At 34.8% G+C, this 25,324-nt stretch overlaps 1 protein-coding gene across 1 annotated transcript in view; it reads right to left on the reverse strand.

Annotated features, from left to right (window-relative positions):
* Positions 1-22,824, reverse strand: part of LOC118760951 (heparan sulfate 2-O-sulfotransferase 1-like) — a 59,665-nt gene extending 36,841 nt beyond the window's left edge. The window contains exons 1-5 of the mRNA XM_036498581.1: positions 22,803-22,824; positions 20,405-20,536; positions 19,283-19,353; positions 17,368-17,387; positions 11,682-11,820 (exon numbers count right to left, since the gene is read on the reverse strand). Coding sequence (XP_036354474.1) covers positions 11,682-11,820; positions 17,368-17,387; positions 19,283-19,353; positions 20,405-20,536; positions 22,803-22,824 — 384 coding nt within the window. The remainder of the gene's footprint in view (positions 1-11,681; positions 11,821-17,367; positions 17,388-19,282; positions 19,354-20,404; positions 20,537-22,802) is intronic.
* Positions 22,825-25,324: the final 2,500 nt, after the last annotated feature.

Here is a 25,324-nt window from a genome sequence, read left to right on the forward strand (position 1 = left end):
CATCTCTCACAAATGCCGACCAGACCTGGCGATTTGAGGCTAATGACCATATGATCTCCAACCACTCCCTATTCCAGCAGCGATCCTTCAAACATTCCATACAGGAGTGCATCAACAGTGAAAGAAAAAACATGGTGGAGTATTTGGTAAATAGCAAGCAAGACCTGCCACAGTATGCTGCTAATGTAGAAGGATTTACTAAATAATAATAATAATAATAATAATAATAATAAAAACAATAATAATAATTTCAAACAAGACCAGCTACAGTATGCTGCTAATGCAGAAGGATTTACCAAATATGGACTTGAGAGAGCTAATCAATTCCGATCACAAATAGCCAATGAGAGAGAAGAAACTTTACTCCACATGGAATTACATGGTCAGTTCCACCATGAAACTAACCACTTAAAACATCAGGAAGCATCATGGAGGTGGTTCAGCAAAGGTGACCTAAAAAAGAAGACTGAAAACCTAATTATCACTGTCCAGGATCAGGCACTGAATACCAACTCTGTGAAAAGAGATATATACCACATAAGTGTAATGAACCACTGCAGAATGTGTGAGAAGAGGGTTGAAGGCGTGACTCACATTGTTAGTACTTGTGAAAGTCTTACACAGAAAGAGTACAAGTGCAGACATGACAAGGTGTCCCCAAACCTTCACTGGTTACTATGCCAGAAGTATGGATATGAGGTATTGGGTGCTTGGTACCAACATATGCCAGAAAAGGTAATGGATGAAAATGGAGAGGCAAAAATCCTCTGGGACTTTGACAGACAAGATATTAGAGCACCAAATCCTTTAGGAGGCACAAACAAGAGTGCCTAATAATCAACGTGGCAGTGCCAGGAGATCAACATATCATGAAAGAAAGAGAAAAGATTGATAAATATGGAGACCTGATAATTGAGATTGTCAAGATGTGGCAGCTACAAGAGTCAAATATAATGGTTGTCCCTACTGTCATCGAAGCATTGGGTTCAATACCACCCAACCTGAAGAAACATCTGGAAACTTTAGAAATACCCTACAATCTAGGTGTATTGCATAAATCGGCATTACTTGGAACTTCATGCATATTGTATAAAGTACTGTCAGTCTGAGGGCATTGTTGTGACTTGACAGACAATAAAAACCTCTGGTAGATACAATATCTTGAATCAACTACATTACAATATTGGATACCGTGCAACGTCTTAAATAATAATAATGATAATAAAACTTAATAATTTTGGCACAGTAATCTACTTATGCCCGCCTTTGTAGGGGTGGGCATAGGTAGATTACATCAACTCCAGTGTTCAACTGGTACTTATTCTATCAACTCCGAAAGGATAGCAGGTAAAGTTTACTTTTGAAATTAGAACATAAAGAACTATAGGAAATACCACTCAACATTTTGACTGATGCACTAACAATTCTGCCAGAGTGTCATCTTATACTACTTCTAATAATAATAATCCTATCTACTATAGGCACAAGGCCTGAAACTTCAGGGGAAGGGAGTAGTTGATTGCATCAACTCCAGTGCTTGACTGGTACTTACTTCATTGACCCCAAAAGTATGAAAGGCAAAGCTGACCATGGTGGAATCTGAACTCAGGATGTAAAAATGGACGAAATGCCACTAAGTATTTTGCCCCCTTTGTGCCAATGATTTTCTAGCTTGCAGCTTTAATAAAGATAATAATAATCCTTTCTGCAAAAGGGACAAGGCCAGAGATTTTGGAGAAAGGAGCTAGTCCATTATATCGACTCCAGTGCTCAACTGGTCCATTTTTACTGGCCCTGAAAGGTCGAAACCCAATGTCAACTTTAGCAGAATGTAAAGCCAAAAGAAATGCTGCTGAGCATTTTGTCCCGCATACTAATGATTTAATCAGCTTACTACCTAGTAATAATAATCCTTTGTACTAAAAGACACAAGGCCTCACATTTTAGGGGAAGGGACAAGTGGATTACCTCGACTACAGTGTTTCCTTGGTACTTAACCCTTCCGTTACTGTATTTATTTTGAAATGCACTGTGTTTCTTTCAATTACCTTAAATATAACGAAGAATTTAGTAAAATAACTTAGTTATCATTAAGCTGTTGTTAGGAACATAAATTGTAACTAAGGTTCGGTGGAAGATTTTAATTCAAAACTTATGAAAGCAAGACATTTGTACTCAGAGCCAGAGTCCATTTCAGTCAGGTTGGTAGCGAAAAGGTTAATTTATCGACCTCAAAAGGATGAAAGGCAAAGTCAACCTCAGCAGAATTTGAACTCAGAATATAAAAACAGACAAAATACCACCAAGCAGTTTGCTTGGCATGCAAACAATTCTGCCAGTTCACCACCTTAATAATGATAAAAATAATCCTTTCTACTATAGGCACAAGGGCTGCAATTTTGGGAGAAGAGGCTAGCCAATTATGTTGATCCCGTTGCTCAGCTAAGACTTATTTTATGACCCCAAAAGGATGAAAGGCCAAGTCAACCATGGTGGAATTTGAACTCAGAACATAAAAATAGATGAAATACTGCTAAGCATGGTGTGGTAATGATTATGCTAGCTCTCTGCCTAATATTAATCCTTTCTTCTATAAGCACAAAGTTTGAAATTTGGAGGAGAGGCTAAGTCGATTTCATCAATCCCAGTGTGCAACTGAAAGAATAAAAGGCAAAGTCAACCATAACAGAATTTGAACTCAGAACATAAAGACAGACAAAATGCCACTAAGCATTTTGCTCAGCATGCTGATGATTCTACCAGCTCACCACCTTAATGATAAGTATGTGCTATGCTTGTTCACAGAAACGGCTTGACAACCAGTGTTAGTATGTTTATATCCCCTTAAATTAACAGTTCAGACCAATAGAACAAGTGTCAAGCTTATAAAAAAGAAGTACATTCAAGGCAGTGCCCTAGTATGGCTGCAGTCTAATGAGTGAAACAAGCAAAATATAAAAGATAGAAAGATAATGATTACATAATTCCTAACTGATAAAGAATTGGGAATTAAGTGGCTTTATTTTTTTTAACTGCCAAAATTATTTATGTTTGTTTTCTATTTATACTGTATATATTACAAAAAAAATTTCAATATTAGTGTGAAATGCAAAATAAACATCTTTGGGTTTTTCTTTGACTATTCATCCACTCATCTTCTCTACCCACTATTCTTGAGAAGGTTGTGGGGGCAGAGTCCTTAGGCACCTCCTCCACAGGGTCCAATCAGAATTGACTGTCATTAGACTCTCTGACTGGAATCCCATGCATAACCAACTGAGACTATGGATATTATACAACCATCTCATTATTAGTCTACCCTAAGGTCTCCAACCAGATATCTCAGCTTGAGAATCTGTCTTGTTATTCTGGATCCCCTGCTAAACATAAATCACTCAAACATTTGGTAGAAGAGATAATTATTTTCAGCAAGAAACAAATTCCTAAGTCAACTTTAAACTGGTGACTTATGAACCAGTAGTCAATACACCTCTCAGTGATGGCATCTTCATAAAATTGAAAAGGAAAAACCAATATGAAAAATTAAAAATATAAAATAAATGGAAAGATAAATTTTCAATCATAGGTAAATCTTTAAACAAATGAAGCTATTTGTAAAAGTCAAGTGTTGGCTAAGTCCAGCGAGGTCACATTTTATCTGGCTTCCTGACTTTGATGAATACATCCATTTTTTGTCTTTTAGTTTTTGGCTCTTTGGTAAGTGAACAATAAAATTCAGTAATGAAAAATAAAATGAAATTCTCATTTTTATCATAGCCACAGTATTCATGTATCACTGTATTCATGGCCGACTTGCACTTTACTGACCACACCACTGTACATGGCTTGGACAGCTCTAACAAGCCACTCCTCTACTCCTAACTTCCTTAGAGAGCACCATATAACAGAGCGAGAAACTTTGTTGAAAGCTTTCTCCAGGTCAATGAAGGCTAAGTACAATGGCTTACTTTTGGCCAAGTATTTTTCCTGCAGCTGTGTCACTAGGAAGATGGCATCTGTGGTACTCTTCCTAGGTACAAAACTGAACTGCATTTCATCTAGTTTAAATCTATTCCTAATCAATTGAGCTATAACCCTCTCGGTAATTTTCATGACTTGGTCTAGCAGTTTAATACCTCTGTAGTTGTTTCTATCTAAGGCATCACCTTTACCCTGGTAGCAGCTAATTATAATGCTACTACAGCAATCGTTGGGGATGGTACCTTCCTGAATAAACTGATTAACTATATGGATGACTAAGCCATATCCTATGCCACCGGAAGTTTTAATCATCTCAGCAGGGATTCCTGATGGCCCAGGGGATTTCCCAGTCTTCATGTCCTTAATTGCTTTATCTATTATGCTGCTATCAACTCTGATGGCTGGGTGTGCAAAATGGACATTCAGAGCACAGCCCTTTTGCCAAACTAAGTGTTACACACCACATAGCTAGTCTGGTTCGGAAGAAATGCCATGGGGTTTAATAATAATTATTATTCTTATCATTAAAATATTAATACTAAATTAATATACATGTATATTTTAATTGTTAAATTTATTGCATAAGCAATATGAGGGGTCTGGCTGATATTGAAATGAAATTACATGTGATCTTGGCAACTATTGGGTTGGTAACTAAGTTCCCACGTTTTTTAAATTTTGGAATTTATTGTGTTTTTAAATATTGCAATCTATTTTTTTCAAGAATTCTATTTTTGAATCATTTGGAATTTATTTATTTTTTTTTTCTAGTTAATTTTAGTTAATTTTTGTTTATTTTCAAATCATTAAAATGGAATGTCAAGTTACTAAAAACAAGCATTTTCGACACCGCCTTTTTGATTTTAATCAAGGTTCTAAGGCCGCAAAAGGTGCTCACAGCATTTGTGCTGTGTATGGAGAGGGTGCCATAGCTGAAAGAACTGCTCGTGATTGGTATGCCAAGTTTAAAAATGGAAATTTTGACCTCAAAGATGCACCTCATTCTGGTCGTCCAGTTGAATTCGATGAAGAGCGATTAAACCAACTTTTGCACGAAAATTCTCATCAAACATCAAGGGAACCGGCAGAGAAAATGGAATGCTCCCACACTGCTATAGAGAAGCATCTTCACTCGATGGGAAAGGTTCAGAAGTATGGAGCATGGGTTCCACATGCTTTAAGTGATAACAACAAAAAATCAACAAGCAGTGGTGGAGGATAAACACATACACACAAACTTCTTTTAGTTTCTGTCAACCAAATCCATTCACAAGGTTTTGGTAGGCCCAGGGCTATATTTGAAGATGCTTGCCAAAAGTGCCATGCAGTGGGACTGGACCTGAAACCATGTGATTGGGAAACAAACTTCATACCACACAGCTACACCTGTGCTTAAATGTATGTGTATGTATCTATAAAGACTATATATATGTATGAACAAATCTCTCTCTTTTTCTCTGTATAAACATACACATATGTACACACAAATATACACATATGCAAGTATGTGTGTGTGTGTGCATGTGTAAATATGTATGTGATAGTGCAGTACCAAACCACTAAAATGTGATATCATATGTCCAATTACTATTATAAGAAGGATAATCATATAATCTCTGTGTTTTGCCATTTCTTTCTCGGTTACTTTATATACTCTTACTCTTTCATTTAATCAAGCTTTCATTTAATCTTTGTATGCTTTTCAATTAAGTTTTACACTTATATAAACATAAATATCTATTATATATCTTTCCATTTAATATCCATTGATTAGGTCTTTTATACTTTGTTAATGGAAAACTTGCACATTTTCACAACTAGTATAAATACATATAATTTATATTAGGTATCATCAAATGTTTTCAGAGAAAGACCAGGCAGGAAATGTTTGTATGTCTTCTATGTTTTTCATTGACTTGCTTCAGTCTTGGACTGCAGTCATGCTGGGGAATTGCCTTTACCTAATAATGCATCTGCAGAAGGTCTTGAACTCATAACTATCAGATCATTAAGGTTAATCATAAAAGTCTGATGCTTAACCAATATGCTAATAGACATGAGTCCAGAAAGAAATGAAAAACTTCTCACTAGCTAACTAAGAAAAAGATACTAAATTCAGAGGGACAAAAGTAAAAGTGATGTCCTAAATGCAATGTCTTCAATTAATTTTTTATTTGCAAATTTCTAGAAACATGTTTATCCATCTGGATATATAATGAACATGTAAATTATGATTCAAACATATCCAAATTCTCCTGTAGTGGACACATGGCTTCCCCTATCAACTAGCTATCATGTTTATTTAGCCTACTTTTTATATCCAATTTCTGAGACCATATTTAGAATATAATTACAAACACAAAAACAAGCATATACAATGCCAGAAAGTGAGGGAGGCCAATAACAGTTTTCTATGTTGAAAGGGGATGATGTTATTTTCCTAATATATACACATCCAACACCAAAAGCACTATGAATAAGCCCACTTAAATAATTTTAAAAAAATTCGGCTAACTTTGTTTACTATTATAGGAAAACTGTCTCAACCATAAAAGGAAAGATTAAAAAACAGTGTTACCATATTGACCAACAAAAACCTGTCTCATTATCTAAAGGTGATAAGACAAGAATAAGCATACTTCTGGTGATTAATTTGCTTATAATTACAATTCAAACTAGCTAATTAGAGTTACTATACTAATCAGTTAAAATATTGTTGTGAAGTTAATTGATGCATTCTTTGGAGCTTATAAAAACTGAAAAGAGTGGAGTTAGACAGACCAGATTTTGCTATTACTTTTTTTCAATACCTTTTTCTATTAATAAAAACACACACAACAAGTAGAACAAGAAAGAAAGTAAGCCTTACAACCATTAACCAAATTCAGCTATTTTATCTTTTTTCAAGCGAAACTCTAAAGGACAAACAGATGACAAATGCAAAGTTGATTTCATTTGCCTATTCTCTCTTTTTGTTGATTTCATGTTAATCCTTTTGTGAGTCAAGTACTTCAGACACTCAGTTAACATTTCAACCCTAAAAATGCCGTTAAGTGTATGAAGTGCTTATAGTTTATTAGGTGAATATATGTAGACACCTATACAAATAGACATACTTTTTTAAAAGCAATGGTCACAATCCCACCCAAGGAGAATCTTTAGTAAAAACTTGTTTTATGCAATGAGATGCAGAATTGTACATTTCTATAATATTCTTAGCAGTGGCTATCCACTATGTCAAATAAAAAATGATTTATTCAGATTATTTAAAGTTTAATGGTAGTAATCTTAACCAGTGACAAAGAATGAAGAAAAAAACAATCAGAAAGCAGAACCTAAACAATATATATCTATTTGCTCTCCCTCTCTCTCTCAAACACACACACACAATACACACAAGCAATTTGACAGCTATGCCAACCTATCATTGTAGTGGAAGTAAAGCCTTACATGACAACACCTAGACTATTGAACAAAAATGGAAGTATAACAGTTATGTGAATAGCATTAAGAAGCTCTGGTTAGCTTCACATCTTAAGAGTTTACAGAGTTATAACTTTCAAAGTATATTACATGCTTTTTGGCACAATAGTCTTTTAAGTACACCTCTACATAGTCACAGTTGGATATATGCATAAAGATATACTTCCCTTCCTTTCTCACATCTCTATTTTGAAAAGTTTATTAACCATTACTTAGAAGCAGAACATTGGTAAAACACCAATACAGAACATAAAAAAAATATAATAAAACAAATTTAATTGATAGCATGAGAAAATAAACATGGAAGATATTTTAATGAGAACAACTCACTATTGCATTAAAATATATAACAGCATATAGCAATTAGAAATGAAGATCTTTACTAAAGAAAATTATAACTTTCTATCATAATTATTTTCATTAATTCAGTTTTATATAGCCTAATCTCTTCTCCCACTTTCACACATGCATGCGTATACAATAAAATCAGTAGCTAAACAGTGCAATGTTCCATCAAATATAGAAATGGCTGATAATTTGCAGGAGAAATTTCAATACTTTTTTTTACATGAAATTTTTATTTTTATAGGCAATAAGCTATTAACAACTGAAGAGAGAAAGAAAAGTAGAAAGCAAAAGGTTTAATGTATTTCAGAAAGAAAGATGTGAATTGTCCACAAAACTATATTCAAGATTAAAAATATGTACCTAGATATGTCCAGCATGTTTGTGTTAGAATTAAACATAATCACTAGAATTGGAAATATAATCGGCAATAAAAGTACAAAATGCAGCATGTTAGTGTAATGTTAGAAAAAGGAGATATCTCTGGAGGGTTTGGATAAATCTTGCAATTCCAAGAACTTTACGGAACAGAATAGTTGACACCTTTCATTCTTCGTAGCTAAATTATGTTATGTCTGGCTCTCTTGGATAGTTTCAATCTCAGTCACAGATTTTTTAATCAATTTTTTTAACTAAACAGTTTGAAACTTCGGATACTGGTTGAATGTGTCACATAGAACATGGTTTACCCTTAATGTTTTTGACAAAATTTTGTATTTTAGAAGTTATTTCATGTTAAAGTTTGGGTAATTTTAACCAATCAGTGACATGTATTCAGTTGAAGAAAGTTATTGCTGTTTGCGAAAGTAATCAAGCAAAAACTTCCGGGTCATCTGTAGTAAATTCATTTTTCAATCGCGTGTGGTTTATTCCATGTTGTTCACCTTGGCTGCTAAGTCTTTGGATATTTTTCACCACTCTGTTTTATTTTTGCCTATAATTATTTTCACCACTCTGTTTTATTTTTGCATAAAATTATTTTCATGACTGTTTTATTTTATTTTTGCTTAATTTTCAACAACTTTTGTTTACTTGCCTGTTGTATTTTATTTTTTGTATTTGGAAGTATGGCTGCAGCCAAATCATATAGCCTCTGCAATTTGATGGATACATTTAAAACTGAGGAGGATGCGGCAGCATACTTCGCAGAGAAGGCTATAATACCTTTAGTTAAAAAGTGTAGAAATGGGCACTTGATGAAAAAGAAAGTGGTCCGAGAGAATCTTTACTGGCAGTGCAGTCGCAAAGGTTGCAATGAGACTGTGTCTGTCAGAAAAGGTATATGGCTGGACGGTAGTGCACTTACTCTCCAGACTGTAGTAATTTTTTTGTAGTCTTGGGTCAAGGAACTGACTACAGTTTGTTATTGTATAGAAGAACTGGGGATAACAGCAATAACTTTCTTCAGCTGAATACATGTCACTGATTGGTTAAAATTACCCAAATTTTAACATGAAATAACTTCTAAAATACAAAATTTTGTCAAAAACATTAAGGGTAAACCATGTTCTATGTGACACATTCAACCAGTGTCCGAAGTTTCAAACTGTTTAGTTAACAAAAATCAATTTTAAAATCTGTGACTGAGATTGAAAAGATCTGCTCTCTCTCTAGCAATCCAGGTAAAGTTTTCTGCTATTTATCCTTTCTCCTATGTCATACGCTTTGAATTTATAGGAAAGGAAAATTTTGTAGCAGTCATGGCTACTGAAAATGGTCATTAAAACTAGATCACATATTTAGCTTGTGTAGACCTTATCATTAAAGGGATATATACAGAGACATGACAGAGGTAAATAGACACCCCATAAAATATTGTTCTATGCTTATCTTAACTTGAAAGGTTAATATTTTTTATTAATTGACATATTTACGTTTCAGGTTCTATATGTGGCTATTTGATCATGTGCATCAATCTGAAGGTGGACTTAGTCAGTGTAAAAAACTGCAGAAAACCTTGGAATCCTGCTTTCTACAGTTAATAGAGTGATTGTGCAATTCACCAGTGAAGGAAAGGAATCCACATCACCTCTCCCATGTTGACCAGGGCCCTCTGACAGGACCCTTCGTTTTGTTGCAAGGTATCTGACATAGCCGAACAAGTTGATGTCAGTCCCAGAACAACTGTTAGGTATCTCCACAAACTTAGCTACTATGGTAGAGCAGCAAAAAGAAATCACATCTTCGACCAGCCAATATCAAAAGAGGAAAAGATTGGGCCAGTGAGATGGTGGAAAGGCTAACATTTTGGGACACTGTCATATTCTCCGAGGAATACAGATTCGCTGTATTTTCTGACAGTGGTCAACTCTGTAGACTCTGTGATCAAGAATTTGATGAGAAAAGGTTGCAGCCAACAATGAAATACAGCAGCTATTCTGTGATGGTCTGGGGAGCAATTTGGAGCACTGGTTGATCAGAACTGATGGAGAGTGATGAAAACATAAACCCAGATAAATGTGTGTCCATATTGCAGAAAGAACTCCTTCCAATCTTCTTCAGTGGTGAAACGATTAAAGAAGGCTTTTTATTTCTGGAAGATGAGATTCTTGCCACACAGCTAAAAAAGACCCAAGATTGGTTAGAAGAGAATGGCATTAAAAAGCTTCCATGATCATGTCAGTCATCAGATATGAACCCTATTGAACATCTCTGGAGCATAATGGACAGGACACTTCATTAAAAGAACTAGAAAGCATCTTCAAAGCCAGATCTTTTGAGATTACTACATGAAACTTGGCAAGAAATTCCTCGAGAATATTCATCTGATCAGTAGCATGCCTAAAAAATGCAAAGGGCTGAAAAATGCAAAGGGCATATCTACTAAATATTAGATATTCACATTATAATAATTAATAAATAATTTGAATGTATAATTCCAGACTTAGATAAATTTGAAGAATCACAAGGGTGTCTATTTACTTCTGTCATGTCTGTATATATATACATTAATTAAAATGATTAAAATATATATATATATATATATAATATATATATATATATATATATATATATATATATATATATATATCTTTCAGGAGTATGTTATTTTTATTGATTAAAATGATGAAAGAAATAACTTAAACTATATTTGAATACAGGATACAAAACACTCACTATCCTAAATATAGTGCTGATTTCAACGTAACTGTCCAATTAATTTTTAACATACATTTCACCAACATTTTAAGATGTAAGATTATATAGACCTTGTGCAAAACAAAAAGTTTGTATACAAATATTTGTCACTGACATATATTAAGGCAAGATCAGCCCATGGCATTTTATATTTTAAATTTTTATAGTACACCATAAATAACAGTATATTAGTTACATGCAGTAGTAATGGTAGAATAAATCATCAAAGTACAGACACATGTATCAACACATGCACACATATAATATACACACAAATAATGTTATTGCATCAGTAAAAGTTCTATGATAGTCAGTCTTATAAAATTTATTTATTTTAATCAGGAGGAAGAATAGCGTCTACGACTCTTCTCGGGACATTTGACTTTGGTGGAAGTTAACTTTGCATACATTTTTGAAAGTGGATAAAAACATGAAAATAGCAGGTTTTGAAACTAGGTGAAAGATTAAACTTATCACCTAAGAACAGAAGTAGTTGCTCTGAAGAATGTTTATACAATATCCATGAGCCAAATTTCTATGTTAAAAAAACCCAGCTGACCAAGATGCCATGAAGAGGTAGGAAACCTTCATGGTAACAAAGAGAACCTCTTAACCTAACAGATAACACTAAAAATTGAAGATTTAAATAATTTACCTGAAGAATAATTATTAAAAAAAAAATGAAAGCTAAAATTTAAAAATTCAACCCTTCAAAAAAAAAAAATCTCCCTTACTTGTTTATTTCCTGCTTTTTTCCGTTTAAGGTATGGCCGGAAGTCATCGCCGTTCCTCACAAAATAATAGTAAGATATCAATCGGTCTAATGGTTTTCTGATGACATTGATAAAAATTGGTTTTTTCAGGACCCCAAATCTGACAATAAAAAAGCATATCTGTTGAAAGCGTTGTCATGAAATACTGAAATTCATTATGCTTCATAACTTAAGAAATTTTGAAGTAATTTAAAATTCACTCATCAAATATACATGTATGTGTATCTCTCACGCTTTCAATATATATATAAGACACTAAAACTGATACAAAATTTTCTGTATAATTGAATAGATTTACATTTTTTAATGATTGGATATTGCCCAAAACAAAGAGGAAATGAAAACTGATAATCGCCAGGCAATATGTTATGAATATTCTCTATGGTAATTACATATAAGTAATTTCCATGCAAATATACTGAAATAGTCTTCTTATGAATGAATAAAAATGTTCAATCAAGTTGTAAATGGAAAGCTTTTAACATACAAAAAGACAATTGCAAGTTGAATAAATTATACAATTATGAATAAAGAAAAGAAGTCACAAGAAAGACAAATGTTAAAGAATACTGCAAGAGTGGTCATATTTTAATGTTGCTAGTTTATAGAAAAATAGCATAACATTCTGAATAGATCTGTAAATATTTGGAAAACAAATTTAGCAAAAGAAATCAAAGCTATTTGAGTAAAATATAAAGACAATTCACTGAATATGTTAGTTCATACAAATGTAAGTGCACAGGAAAGATAAATCTAATTTCATTAAACTATAGAAATAGATTATATGTTACATATTGCATTTCACTATATTACTAAAATGAAATACTTATGTGACTAGTTAAAATAATTGAAAATATCTACATAACCCGAAGGTCTCAGTTTTGAAAAGAAAGCCTTTTCTTTTATAAAGAAAAATATTCTTGACATATAGAATAGTATTAAGCAGAACAAAACCACTAGTAATGCAGTATGCTGTATTTCTTCCAAATATCTAAATAGAATCAGTTTAAAGGATTAGTTGATAGCAAATGTATGTATAAAATATTGTAACCAACAAATGTCAATAAAACTAACAAAAAACTAAAGATAAAGTAATGTTTTGAATGCAGTTAAGCAGGAGTTAGATCATTTTGAAGTTGATACCGAAAAATCACAAACCTGCTTCCACAGTTTATTACAATTTAATAACAAATGTGTTGGCCATTGATACTGAGATCAGCCAAAGAAAAGAATAGCCATCTTTGTAAGGTGTAATAGCTATTGAACAAGAGAAAACAATGAAGTCCTTAAATCCCCCAAATCAACCAAAAAGGATAATCATATCATAAGTGTGGAAGTCTATGTATGTGGTCAGTAGCTGCTCCAAAATGTCAAGATATTGCTTTTCTATGTGTCATGACTGTTGCTTAAACAATTCACAATAGTATCCACAGGAGACTGCTGTAGGAGAAATATGGAAATAGATATACATCCCAGTATGAGGAATATTGATGGAATATTCTCATCAAACTGCGACTTAATGCAAACACAACATGCCTAATATAGTTGTTTTAGAAAATAAAAACTATATACTGATATAGAGCAGTCCGATGATTGGTAGATATAAACAGTCATTTAAAATTAGTGAGAAGAAAAAGTACTGACACTCAATTACTTTAAGGTTTAGATATTTTTATGTGATTATAAATTTATACCTTTATCCATTATCATTATTTATTTTACTAAGTGTTTAAGTAATAACACAAAATATCCAGGGTTTCTAGGTAAAGAAAACTATCATTTAACTTGTATCCTGCATATTTAGGCAGTAAGTGGAGCATAACTTTAAGACACAACAATGCCAGAATGCAGGTTTTATTCTTATTTTTGAAGGCCTTCAGGTTCGTGGACTTGTAGACAAATCCTGGTTTCATCATGAAGCCAGCAGCATAGCCACACATAATGAGCATCACTCTGTCCTTCTGTACCTTAAATCCTGTGGCTCTGGATTCATCCTTCATGATATACATTCTGAAAGGCATCCTCTTTCAGAACAAGCCAGTCTCATCAATACTGAAAACCTGTTCCAGCTTGTATCCCTTGTCCTTGATGATCTACCTGAAGGTCTTGAGGTACTTCTCAGTGGCTTCTTTGTTGGCTGATTCTGTCTCTCTATGTAGGGAAACACACTTTGTTTTAAACCGTTTCTGGAAATGGTCAAACCATCCCTTGCTGGTTTGAAAATCTTCAGGCTCCGGTGCTGTCAATGGTGCTGGTTGTGGTTCTTCAGTGCTTTCTGCTTCATCTCCTTTGTCAAACTGCTGGTATAATTTCTGTGCTTTCTCATGGATGATGTTACTGCTCAAGAGGATGTTTTTCTTCTTGCAGTCTTTGATCCACAATGCCAAGGCAGATTCCATCTTGACAAAGTGCTTATTTCTCACTATCGTTATCTTTTTGGCACTTTCACAGAAACTTTCTGCTATGGTAGTCCTGATCGCCACCTCTTTCTTCTTTAAGTAGCATATGGTGCTTTCATTGACAACATAATGGCGACCAACTGCAGCATAACTTTTACCTTCCCGGAACATATCCAACAGTTGTGCCTTGTCATGGAGTGTCATAACCTTTTTGTGGCGCTTAGGCTCACTGCCAGAAGCCTAAGAAGATATAGGGCATTTGGGCAGCATCTTAGGGCTTCATAACATGTGAAAAACACAGCACTCAACCAAATACTGGAGATAGCTACTGGATGCAGTTTTACGAAAAACCTACAAAAAAATTTTCATTGTGTCTAATATGTGCATACCACCAATGGGAGATCGAGCAGAGATTAGAAATAATCAAGGTTTTGAAAAATTTAGTTTGTATTACCACTAGATACAGTAATCTATTCTATAATAATAAGAGAGAGAGAGAGAGAGAGAGAGAGGGGGGGGGACCAGCAAGTAACCTAATTTCAATGAGGATATTGGCTCACGACCTTAAAAATTATCCTGTTGAAATAAACAACGTGTATGATCAAATGCAGTGATGACTTAAAAAAAAAAGCACTGGTATAAAATTAACGTTCAGTCTCGTGTTGTATACATCTTTGATCTGTCATCACTAGATCAAGTAATACCAGTGCAATTGGGGCTTGCAAAAAACCGACAATGCCCAAAACCAAGTTTAAGTATAATTCTCAAAACCAGTTAAAAACCGGTTTTCGCGGATTTAGAGCCGGTTTTCCCCATAACGAAGAAGTTTGTCGTATATTGTATTTTGTTTATATACTTACACAGAGAAAGAGAGAAAGTAACAGGTTGACTGATATCCACAAATATGTTGATGGTGCCTGTATCTGTATCTATGTACAAACAATAACAAAAAATAATGGTATTATATTTATTTAATCAGGAATGCAACGTTCTTCCAAGTTGTATTTTTGAGAATCAATCAAGTTTCTTGACTTGCTTGATGATTCACTTTCCTTCGAAAATAATCTTTTAAAAATAAAATGCATTCAGTGTTTTACCTGACAAACTTGTCCTAAATTTTGTGTTGAAATGTCCAGTAATTCCGACTGGACACTAGTTGCTTTAGTTCTAAGCAATGCTCTACAAGGTTTCTTGAGCTTTTCACTTCTGTTCAAAGTTGCTTCAAAATATTTGAATTCATTAGTTCATTAACTTCGTAAGTAGATGGAACAACAGTAACACTTGTTTTTAAGTTCCCTCCTATTTCATTTTCTGTTGTGTTCTCAGCGTCATGTTCAGGAAATAATCTTCTATATGTTTGTTCAGCATACTTCCTTAAATGTTGTTTCGTTAAAAAAAGGAAAGGTCCAGATATTGATTCACCTTTAAACTTCCTTGGGTTATGAAAATACCTCAAGAGAGTCAAGGTTTCGACATTTCTTCTCTTATTATATCTATGCATAAGTCTTTCATGAAGATTTAGAGCCAAAGGGTTGCCGACGATATTAAGTTTATTCAATAAAAATTTTATAGAATATTCCGCTTTCAGTAAATCTGTATCATCAGCGCAAATAGCCTTCAAAATAATTTCTACTGGATGCAGAATTTCATGTAGTAAATCGAGAGATTTCCATTCTTCGTCAGCTATGGCATCTGTGGAAAGTACTGCTCATAGAGCATTTGGAATGCAGTTTTTCAATTTTAAAAATCTCTCAATCATATGGAATGTGCTATTCCACCTAGTTCTGCAATCCAGTATAAGTTTATATTCTCTGTTATCAAAGTTCGCTCGTACAAAATCTTGCAAAATTTCATTTTTTGTAGGAGATTTACGGAAAAGTTTTGAAATTTTTCTTACCTTATTTAAAACTTTGTTAAATTCAGGTTTTAGCTGGAGAAAACAAGCATTTTCGTGAGCCAAATCTGTTTGAAAAAGTATGTCTTGTTTGCTTATATCAGCTTCATCATCACTATCGTCTGTTATAGCGATCTCTTCACTTTTTTTTTATCAGTCTCATCGGTTGAGGCAATATTTTCAATATTTTTTTGATAGAGAATGTCAATCACAGACAGATGTATGCAATGTGTGAGACATTGTTGGTGATCAGGTCTTATTTCTTTTCTGAATTTCACCATCATAGAAGCACCATCCATCGTACAGCCAACAATGTGTATATCCAAATCCAATCCAAATTCACGAAGATGTCCTCTCTCAAATTGCTCTGTTCTCCTGCTATTAAGGGAGCCATGGATCTCAATAAGACCCAACAACCAATGATTGTCTTTCCCATGAACATTTATGTTCATATATCGTTTATTTTGAATTTATGTGTATTCATCCAATGTCAATGAGTAGCGAATCCCCAGCACTACTAATTTTCGAAATAATGAATAAGTTCTTCTTTCTTGATTATCTAATAATTCATTACCATACTCCTGACTCCGTTTGCAGATGTTGGTTGTAATTTATCATATTTGCCTCTCTGACTATGAAGATTTCTCTGTATAAAGTCACTTTTGGTGATTGAATTGAAAGAGAATCCATCCATAGCAGCTAACTTTGAAACTTCTTCTTCCATTGATTTCTTTGTCAAAAAGTGTTCCATTGTTCTTGTCATTTTCACAGGAGGCTGGTTTGCATCTTGATTTATGCCGATTTGATGAATTTTCTTCAAGTGCAAGATCAGAGACGTAGTAGATCCTCCAGAAGACTTCATGATCTTATCAGACTTATTGCATTGAGCTTCATCTTTGTTTTTTCCTATCGAAAAATTTCCAAACAGTTGATTTTCTTTTTATCATGCTAGGGCTAATGAAAATAATTAAGAAAAAATTTAGTTAGTGTTACTTCCTTGAAATGAATCTGGAACTGGTTATTACATATGCTCAATGGGGAAAGATCACCTGACTGAAAACTAACAGCATCCCCTTGACTTGCTATAAATAAACCCTGTTACCTCCAAATTCAAAGAGTAAGCCAGGGATTAGCTAAGGAAATGACAAGGTGATGATCTCAGGTTCAAGGGGAGAGAAGGTGAGAATTGATATGTTGTGATATGTTTCAATGAAACAGACAGCACTCTCAACTAAAGGCAACCGACAACAGTTCAGTTAGTTCAGTTTCAACGATATTTCTTCAAAAGAAAAAAAAATGGAGAAATGTTTTGCGAAAATAAAAGAAATAGAAACAGCAAGCATTAAAATCGGACTTGGCAAATCCGTTTCGGTTTTACTGATCATAATATAAAACTGGTTTCGAGGCCTAGGTGCAATACATTGTGTGTGTGTGTATATATATATATACACACACACATATATACTTTCACTGCAATGAGAGGGTGGTGTTGAGAGACAAATAGAGCATGAGAGGGAAAGAGTGTGTGTATGTGTGAAATATAGATAGATGCCGCTAGGATTCAATTGAAAGCAGGAATAAGATACAGTGTACTTGTATCTAAAAAAAAATCAAGCAACGTGATGCATAGCTATTCTAATCAGAGGGAACTTCCATAAACCAGTAAATACAGTATATTATTATTAATAATTTAGCCATAAAAAGTGTGAAAAAAATATATATTGCTACGAAAAATGCCATGAAATATCGTGGACAATATTTACGAATAGCTCTCACAATTAAAATTTTATTTCAAATGCTGCTCTAGATTACATTCCCAACTTCAATTATTCTAGACACAGGTTACTAGACTTAGTACAAGTTTATCCAGTAAATAAATGTCTTAAACCTACCACATTTGGGTTGTATAAAATATAATCAAGCAAAATTATTTAAAAGAAATTTTTTAACAAAGAAATCAAGATTAAATTTTTAAAATAATGAAGAGCAAAACATTGCCAATACATTACATAATAACTATGCAATAACGGTAAGAATCAAAATTAAATGAAGATCCTAAGTACTATAGTAATAAAGTATAAGTAATATAGAAAGTGCAGTGGAATGAGTGATGTAGGAAAGCTGAATATTCAGTAATTAATCTAATATTTCTCTTTAAGTAGATTAAAAATAATTATTTTATGTAGGAGACTAAATATTTCAATTCACCAAACAAATAACTTTATTAAATGTTTTAATTGCTACTAGTTTCTCAGGAAACAGGAAGCTATGATTAACATGCTTGACAGGCAAGGTTATCTATGTTATTAATGAGCATTTCTGAATTTCATATATTCTTCAGCCAGCATAATTATGGTATACTTCTTTTTCCCATTTCTAATATATTCCCCTATCCTAATGAAACCTCTAACTCAACAGTTAAAAATAATCTTATAAAATAAACCAAAAATATTTCAATGAAATATACATATAAGACTAACGAAAAGTTTAGCTACATCCAAAATACTCTCCTTTATTTTCCATTGTTTTGCAAACAATTTGCACCTGCAAGTGCTACCAGTCAAGAACTCCGCATATCGGAAGTCAGCAAGTGTATAGGGTCACGCCATTTCAGGGCCCCAAACACATACCTAAGAGGTAGGCCATTTTGGAGCCTACCTCTCAATGGCATTACTGTGTCCCCGCCCCACCATACACACTCACTGATATGAGGCCCTGCTTGTTAGATCAACTGGTTATTAAATATAGCTCAATATCCCTCTAGCATTACAACTCAAAAGACAACAAGAATGTATTAAAGGTAGACACAATATTTTAGGATTCTGTGTTCACTTGCAATTGACTACCAGTGGTATAGAGAAATATGAAAAACAAAGTTGAACTTTGTGAGAGTGAAACTTAGATGCAGTGTGCACCAAGGCATTGACCCTAACCTCCCAAAATACATATAATAAAGATATAGATAAATAAACCTCATGATTTACAGAAATCTATTTTAAGTTACACAATCTACAACCTCAAGAGAGCCCTCAGGGCATTTGAAAGAGTTTAATTCCCGTGCATTCTTAGTGCTTGTTGTTCCAGTACCTCTTATTTGCCCATAGCTTGCACTGGGTGCAACAAATGGAATTTCTTCTAACTTCTTTCCTACATATTGAGCAGGGCCATTAACCTGACAGAAAGAGAGTCTTATCTGCTTTGTTGCTAACAATTTTGATCTTTGCTAGGTTAAGATCCTTTGATTCCAGGTTTTGCTTCCATTTCCATACCTGGAATTTCTTCTCCAATTCTACTATAGGTTCTGCAATAAGAGCAATGTCATCAGCATAGGCCTGGAGGACTATGATGAATAGGAATGAAGAGAACTGAGTTCTAGTGAATCCCTACTTGTACACTAAATTCATCACTGTTGACTCTCACCCTACTGACAGCACTGCTGTACATGGCTTGTACAGTTATAAAAAACCACTCATCAATTCCTAACTTCCTTAGAGACTACCAGATAATAGAGTGAAGGACTCAGTCAAAAACTTTCTCCAGGTTGATAAAAGCCAAGTACAATGGCTTACTATTGACCAAATACCTTTTCTGCAGTTGTCTCACTAGGAAGATGGTGGTACTCTTCCCAAGCACCTCTCTTCCTGTGGTACTCTTCCAAAATTGCATCATATCTAGTTTAATTCTATTTCTAATCAATTGAGTTATAACCCTCTCTCTGTAACTTTCCTGACTCATTCTGGCAGTTTGATACCTCTGTAGTAGTTTCTATCTAAGGCATCACATTTACCCTTGTAGCAGCTAATTATAATGCTACTACACCAGTCACTTGGGGTGACACCTTCCTGGATAACCTGATAAACTATAAGTGACTAGGGCATATCCTACTCCACCAGATATTTTAAGTACCTCAGTAGTGATTCTTGATGCTCCAGGAGCTCTCCCTGTTTTTATATCCTTAATTGGATATAGAATCTCAAGCTGTTGACAACTCTAATGACTGGTCAGAGTACATATCTCTGTTTTTTTATTGTATGGGCAATAATTTGAAATGATCAACATGGACAAATAGTATCTTTTTAAATGCATTTTGTTTCCAGATGTGTTTATTTTAGTCCTTGCATTTAAATACTGTGAAAATCTTTAAAAAATAAATTGCTTTCAACTTTCATCTTCAGAGCCCATATCCTCATCATCAGATACAGCAGATTCCTGAGCATTTACACAACTGTGTACACCTTAAACCAATTTTACTACAGCATGATGTTTGTAAAGATGTATTCACTTACAAATTTGGAACATGCCTCCAATTATCTTTCTTGCAGCTGCAACTGATGAGTTAGAATTAGAGGGAGGTCACATGAATCAATATGAAGTTCCATAGGACCATTAACTTTCTTTAAGTTCCATTCCATTTGGAGAAATTTCTGGTATTTGCTCCAAATAGTGATGAAATACACCAGCCAGGTAATTAGCACGCATCATGTGTTTCATAAGAGAGTCTTTATTTAAAGGATGTAACTCTTCTGTAGATATATCAAATCAGAATAGACAATACAGAGTAACATTCACATCTGATGCTTTCACTTAGATCATACATATGACATACAAAGATGTACCAAACTCTTGAATGTTATGTATATAGTGCTCATATATGATAGTTAACTGGAAGGGTTTATTCTTTCTCTTCCCAAAGAATCTATTTACTGAAATGATGGAATTAGACCAAGGCTGATACAACATAAAAGCTCTGCTGACTACAAATGGACTTGATATCGAATGCAGACTTTTATCATCAGTAGAATAGAAGACCAACAGAAGAGAAGTGCTGTAAACTTCTGTGCACATTTCATGCTAGTAGACATCAGCATCCATATACTTTGTAACTACATCTCCCTCTTGAAAATCTGAAGGAAGAGGCAATACTCAAACCATACAAGACTTAATGACAGTAATGACATTAATGCTCTGTTTAAACTGTTGCAAGTTAACAGCTGCAGGGAAGTAATGAGTAGGGAGCAGATGCCAGAGGAATGATGTTCAGGTGAGGAAGGACTGTAGTGTCTGGAAAGGATTAAACACAAAAAGGGCAACAAAGAGTAGAGAGGTGAGTATGCCATGTGTGATTAAATGGAGGAGTGCAAAACAGCCAGTTACAAAGAATAAGAAACCATTATAATAGTGATTAAAAAGACTGAACATGGAGAGAGAAGCACACCTGTGCAGGAGATGATGGAAGAAGTCTTTGAGTGATTTGATGCCAATCATGTAGCACTTCTTTGAATGTAGCATGGATGTCTGAGTGCATATCAGTAGCACCACTCTAGACGTAGAAGCAGTACAACATTGTGGGCTTCACTTGAGCTTTGTTGAGTGTGTCAGCAATTGTTGAGGAATTAATTTTCTAGTCCTGAAAAGAAGGGCCAGTCATTGGGATGGAGTCCTAGCTGTGTTAAAGATGTGTTTCAACAGGAGAACCTTAATAGAGAAGCACAACATTTGCAGCATCTGTGAGGGCTCTAACTGAGTGCCACTCATGTTTAGAGGATTGTGGTGTGAAAGTACTTTTCTAATATGAGTAATCCTTGAGTGTTTTTGCTATTAAAAGAGACAAGATGGGCATGGCTCCAATGCGGGGTGCTCTGATGGTCTCTTTATGAAATCAATGCAAATTTGGTGTATAGATTATATAAGTTGCATGTGGATGAAGCCTGATTGAGAAATTATGGAAGAAGAAAGGGTAGCTTCATTTGCATAACAGTGTGTGTTGTTAGATGTGGTGGCAAGTAGGTCATTGATGTAGAAAGGGATGTGAAGGATACAACTGAATTTGGAGTACACCATAGTTGATTGAGAATGTGACAGGAAGAGCTCCATTTATATGCGCTACAATGGCATGATTTGCGAGGAAACTACTAATCCAAGTGATGAAAGATGGATGGAGCCTACAGACAGGAAGTTTCGATAGGAGATTCACAAGTTAGATAGCCAGACTTACTCTGTATTTTCTTGGTATTTCTTTATCCTCTAATTTCTGTTATTATTTGTTCTACTTATATTTAAATTAGCAAATGCATCCGTCCTTGGATAGTGTAATTTATTATTATGGTGCACTCCTGTGGATGGTTTAAGTTGTTAGAAGTTGTTTCAACTCAATAGGTGTAAAATGTATAATTACCATTTTCGATAACAGCCTATGATATGGTTTTTAGAATCTTAGGTAATGAATAAATTTTTTTGAGTACAAATTTGGCTGTTAGTAATAAAGGAAAGTCCATGAAATGGGATTGCAATTGCAGTAGGCATCAGGGATCCTATATCTTACTTGAAACGTTTTGTATCGTGTATTTATTCTTCTCGTAATACCTGACACAACCGCATTGAAGCTTTTTTATCAATGAAAGTCATGTATGATAAAGAAAAGCAAACATTTATAGCAAACACACAAATAGAATAATGGCATGTACAAAAATAAATGCCAGAGTATGCTTATGAGTGAACAGCGTGCGTTGAAGGTAATGTACTGTTAACAACAATCAGGGAAATGAAGCAAAATATCAATGAAATGCTTGCAGGAAGTCTGATTGTTAACGGCTACAGTTTGGTGTAGGTGTGAAGATTGCAGTAGAGGAATAACTACTGTAGGGCTGCTTTGTAGACAACATCTTTTCCCTTCAGGAGCACAGATGAATAAGTTGTCTGAATGGTCAACTCTGGAACAACCGACGTAGAACTGTCCATGTGAAAAGCACAACATTTGAAGGTCCAATCCAACAACTTTCAGTGACTGACCTTGTGCTTTGCTAATTGTCATGGCGAAGCTGAGATTGAGAGGGAACTGAAGTCTCTGCACAGAGTAGAAGCAGTCTGTTAGGTTTAATGAAATTTTAGGAATCAGAACGTTAATGTTTTTGCTGTGTCTCATGATAATTTAGGCTTCAATGACATGGTCCATCATTTGTTTGACTACAAGGTGAGTTCCATTGCATAGTGTAGGTGCATTTAGACTGTGTAGGAGGATGACAGGGCAACCAACTTTTAAGTGAAGTCCATGGAGAATCTTAAGAGTTGAGAAATTCTGTTGGATATTGTGTAACCAATCGAGATCAGTAACAGTGTCAACTGATCTGTAACAATGTTCTTGAGAAGGTAGCTGACTGAGTAAGTCATAGTTAAGTGTTCACAGCTGCATTTGAAGGTGCAAGAACAGCCCTGTCATGAAGCCAATCTGGTTTTATGTATTCTGTTGTAAGATTTAGGTAAACAGCAGAACATAAGTCATTAGGGCTGGAGACAGTGTGGCCAATGGTGGTAGTGTCAATGTATCCATAGTTGTCAGACATAATTTGTCTATTGCCAATTTTAAGGAGCATTTCTGAAAACTGGGTTGTAGATTGACCAGTTTATATGAGTGATCTCGTTGCTGGTGAGTTGTTTTGATTGGACATGTAACCAAAAGAGGGATTTTTTAAGGCAGGTATTAAGTTCATCAGTGGGTGTTCCTTTGGGTATAATAGGCAGAGTTTGTCAAAAATCTCCTGCAAGAAGTAGAGTTCCACCTCCAAAGATGTTGTTGTTCGAGCTAAGGTCTCTCATTGTGGTATCAAGTCTTTGTAGGGAACATTTATGGGACATAGTTGCTTCATACTAAACAATAATCTTTCACTTTTTCAAAATTATTGATTCATCCGAGGAATGCATTATGTGGCATGTTGGGTTTTCTTGATGTGCTACACTGAAAGGCAATTTGAAGGTATAGTGTGCTGTTCATCTGCCATCGAGAAGAGTCAAGGCTATTCCTGAGGAGGCAACAGCAATAGCAAGGTCACCATTATGCCACAACTTCACAAGAAGAAGATTCAGGAGGAATGTTTTTCCAGTTCCACTGGGTGCATCTGAGAAGATGATTCCACCAGTGTGTGTGTGTAGATGTTTGCGAGGACAAAATTATATACGTCAGCTTAATCAGAATTCAGAAGGGGCTTGTTGCCAGCAATGTACTGTTTGAGTTTATGGATGTTTCTCTGAGAATAAGGCGATTGGGGCTGGCATCTTCATTTCTGTCTGGAGTGTTGTAAGAATAAGCATCCAATCATTGACCTCCAATTGCCATAACCAAGTCTTCCAAGAGAAGAAGCTCTCTGTTGTAAATGACAGGGGTAGTGGGAGTGTCAACACTACCTGTGATTTGGCGAGTCTGCAGCAAAATGTCATGGCACATTGAGTCTTTTATTTATTCCAAAGTGAATGTGCATCTGTCAGGTTGCAGAAAACCAGTATTATTGCAAAAAGGTGTCGGGGCTTGTGCAGAGAACAACAAAATGAGGCCTCTTTGAGTGCATTATCGTATTGATCATCTGTATCCCAAAGTCCCTATTTGGAGCAAGCATCTTTGAAAGTGCCACATAAGTGGTGAAGATTGTCAAAAGAAGTTGGTCTCTTGATGACATGAGCTGCAGATGTTCAAGGGGTGAACTGTGTAGCCATGTCTGATTGTGTTGCCTTTTTACATGGCTGTATTCCAAGTGCGTAGGCTGGCGTTACCACTGGGAAGATAATTGATTCCATGTATAATAGTGTCGCACTTCAGCATACAAAATAGACTTTGCGAAGAGGTCGACTCTGCATCTGTGAAAGAAGGCCATAAGAGTGGTCTTTGGCAGGGCAGCTGCTTCTTGAATGAGGCTGTCTTCTGTGAAGTAAATTTGCTGCCTATTTTCCAAATGAACGCTAAGATGACTCATAAGAGGGTATAGTTCTTGAATTGGGGATCCTAAGGTTCTGCATATGACTACATTGCTGGATATGTAGTGTCCAATTTTGAAAAGAGTCACTTTATCATTTGAAAAATCTGCTGCTCATGTAGATTTTATTTGAAAAAGGGCTCTGTCTTTTGGTAATGTGCTTGCATACATAATGTATGGATTTGACAGAACTATAGAATTCTGCATTTATGTGTGCATGAAATGTTTTGTAGAGCATCTTGTAGTGGGGTACGACCACCGACTGTCAACCAAAAAAGTGTAGCGGGGGGAGGGGAGATACAATCAATTTTTGAATGTTACTTCGCAAATAGTTACCTCCCTTGTACACAATAGTCACCATACACCAAAAATGGAGGCTTTTCTGACCCTTTCTCTAGAAGCCCCATTACTCCATAAGCGAAACATTTAAAGAGTGTAGAACCATCTGTCAAACGTAAGTGATGAATTTAACAAGTGTGAATGAAATCAGACGAAGAATATTGATTTTATGTGGAATCAACCTAATGGTCAATCACATATATACACACACACATCTTCTGTCATATATTA

The sequence above is a fragment of the Octopus sinensis genome, unplaced genomic scaffold (assembly GCF_006345805.1).
Source record: "Octopus sinensis unplaced genomic scaffold, ASM634580v1 Contig02465, whole genome shotgun sequence".
Classification (NCBI taxonomy): domain Eukaryota; kingdom Metazoa; phylum Mollusca; class Cephalopoda; order Octopoda; family Octopodidae; genus Octopus; species Octopus sinensis.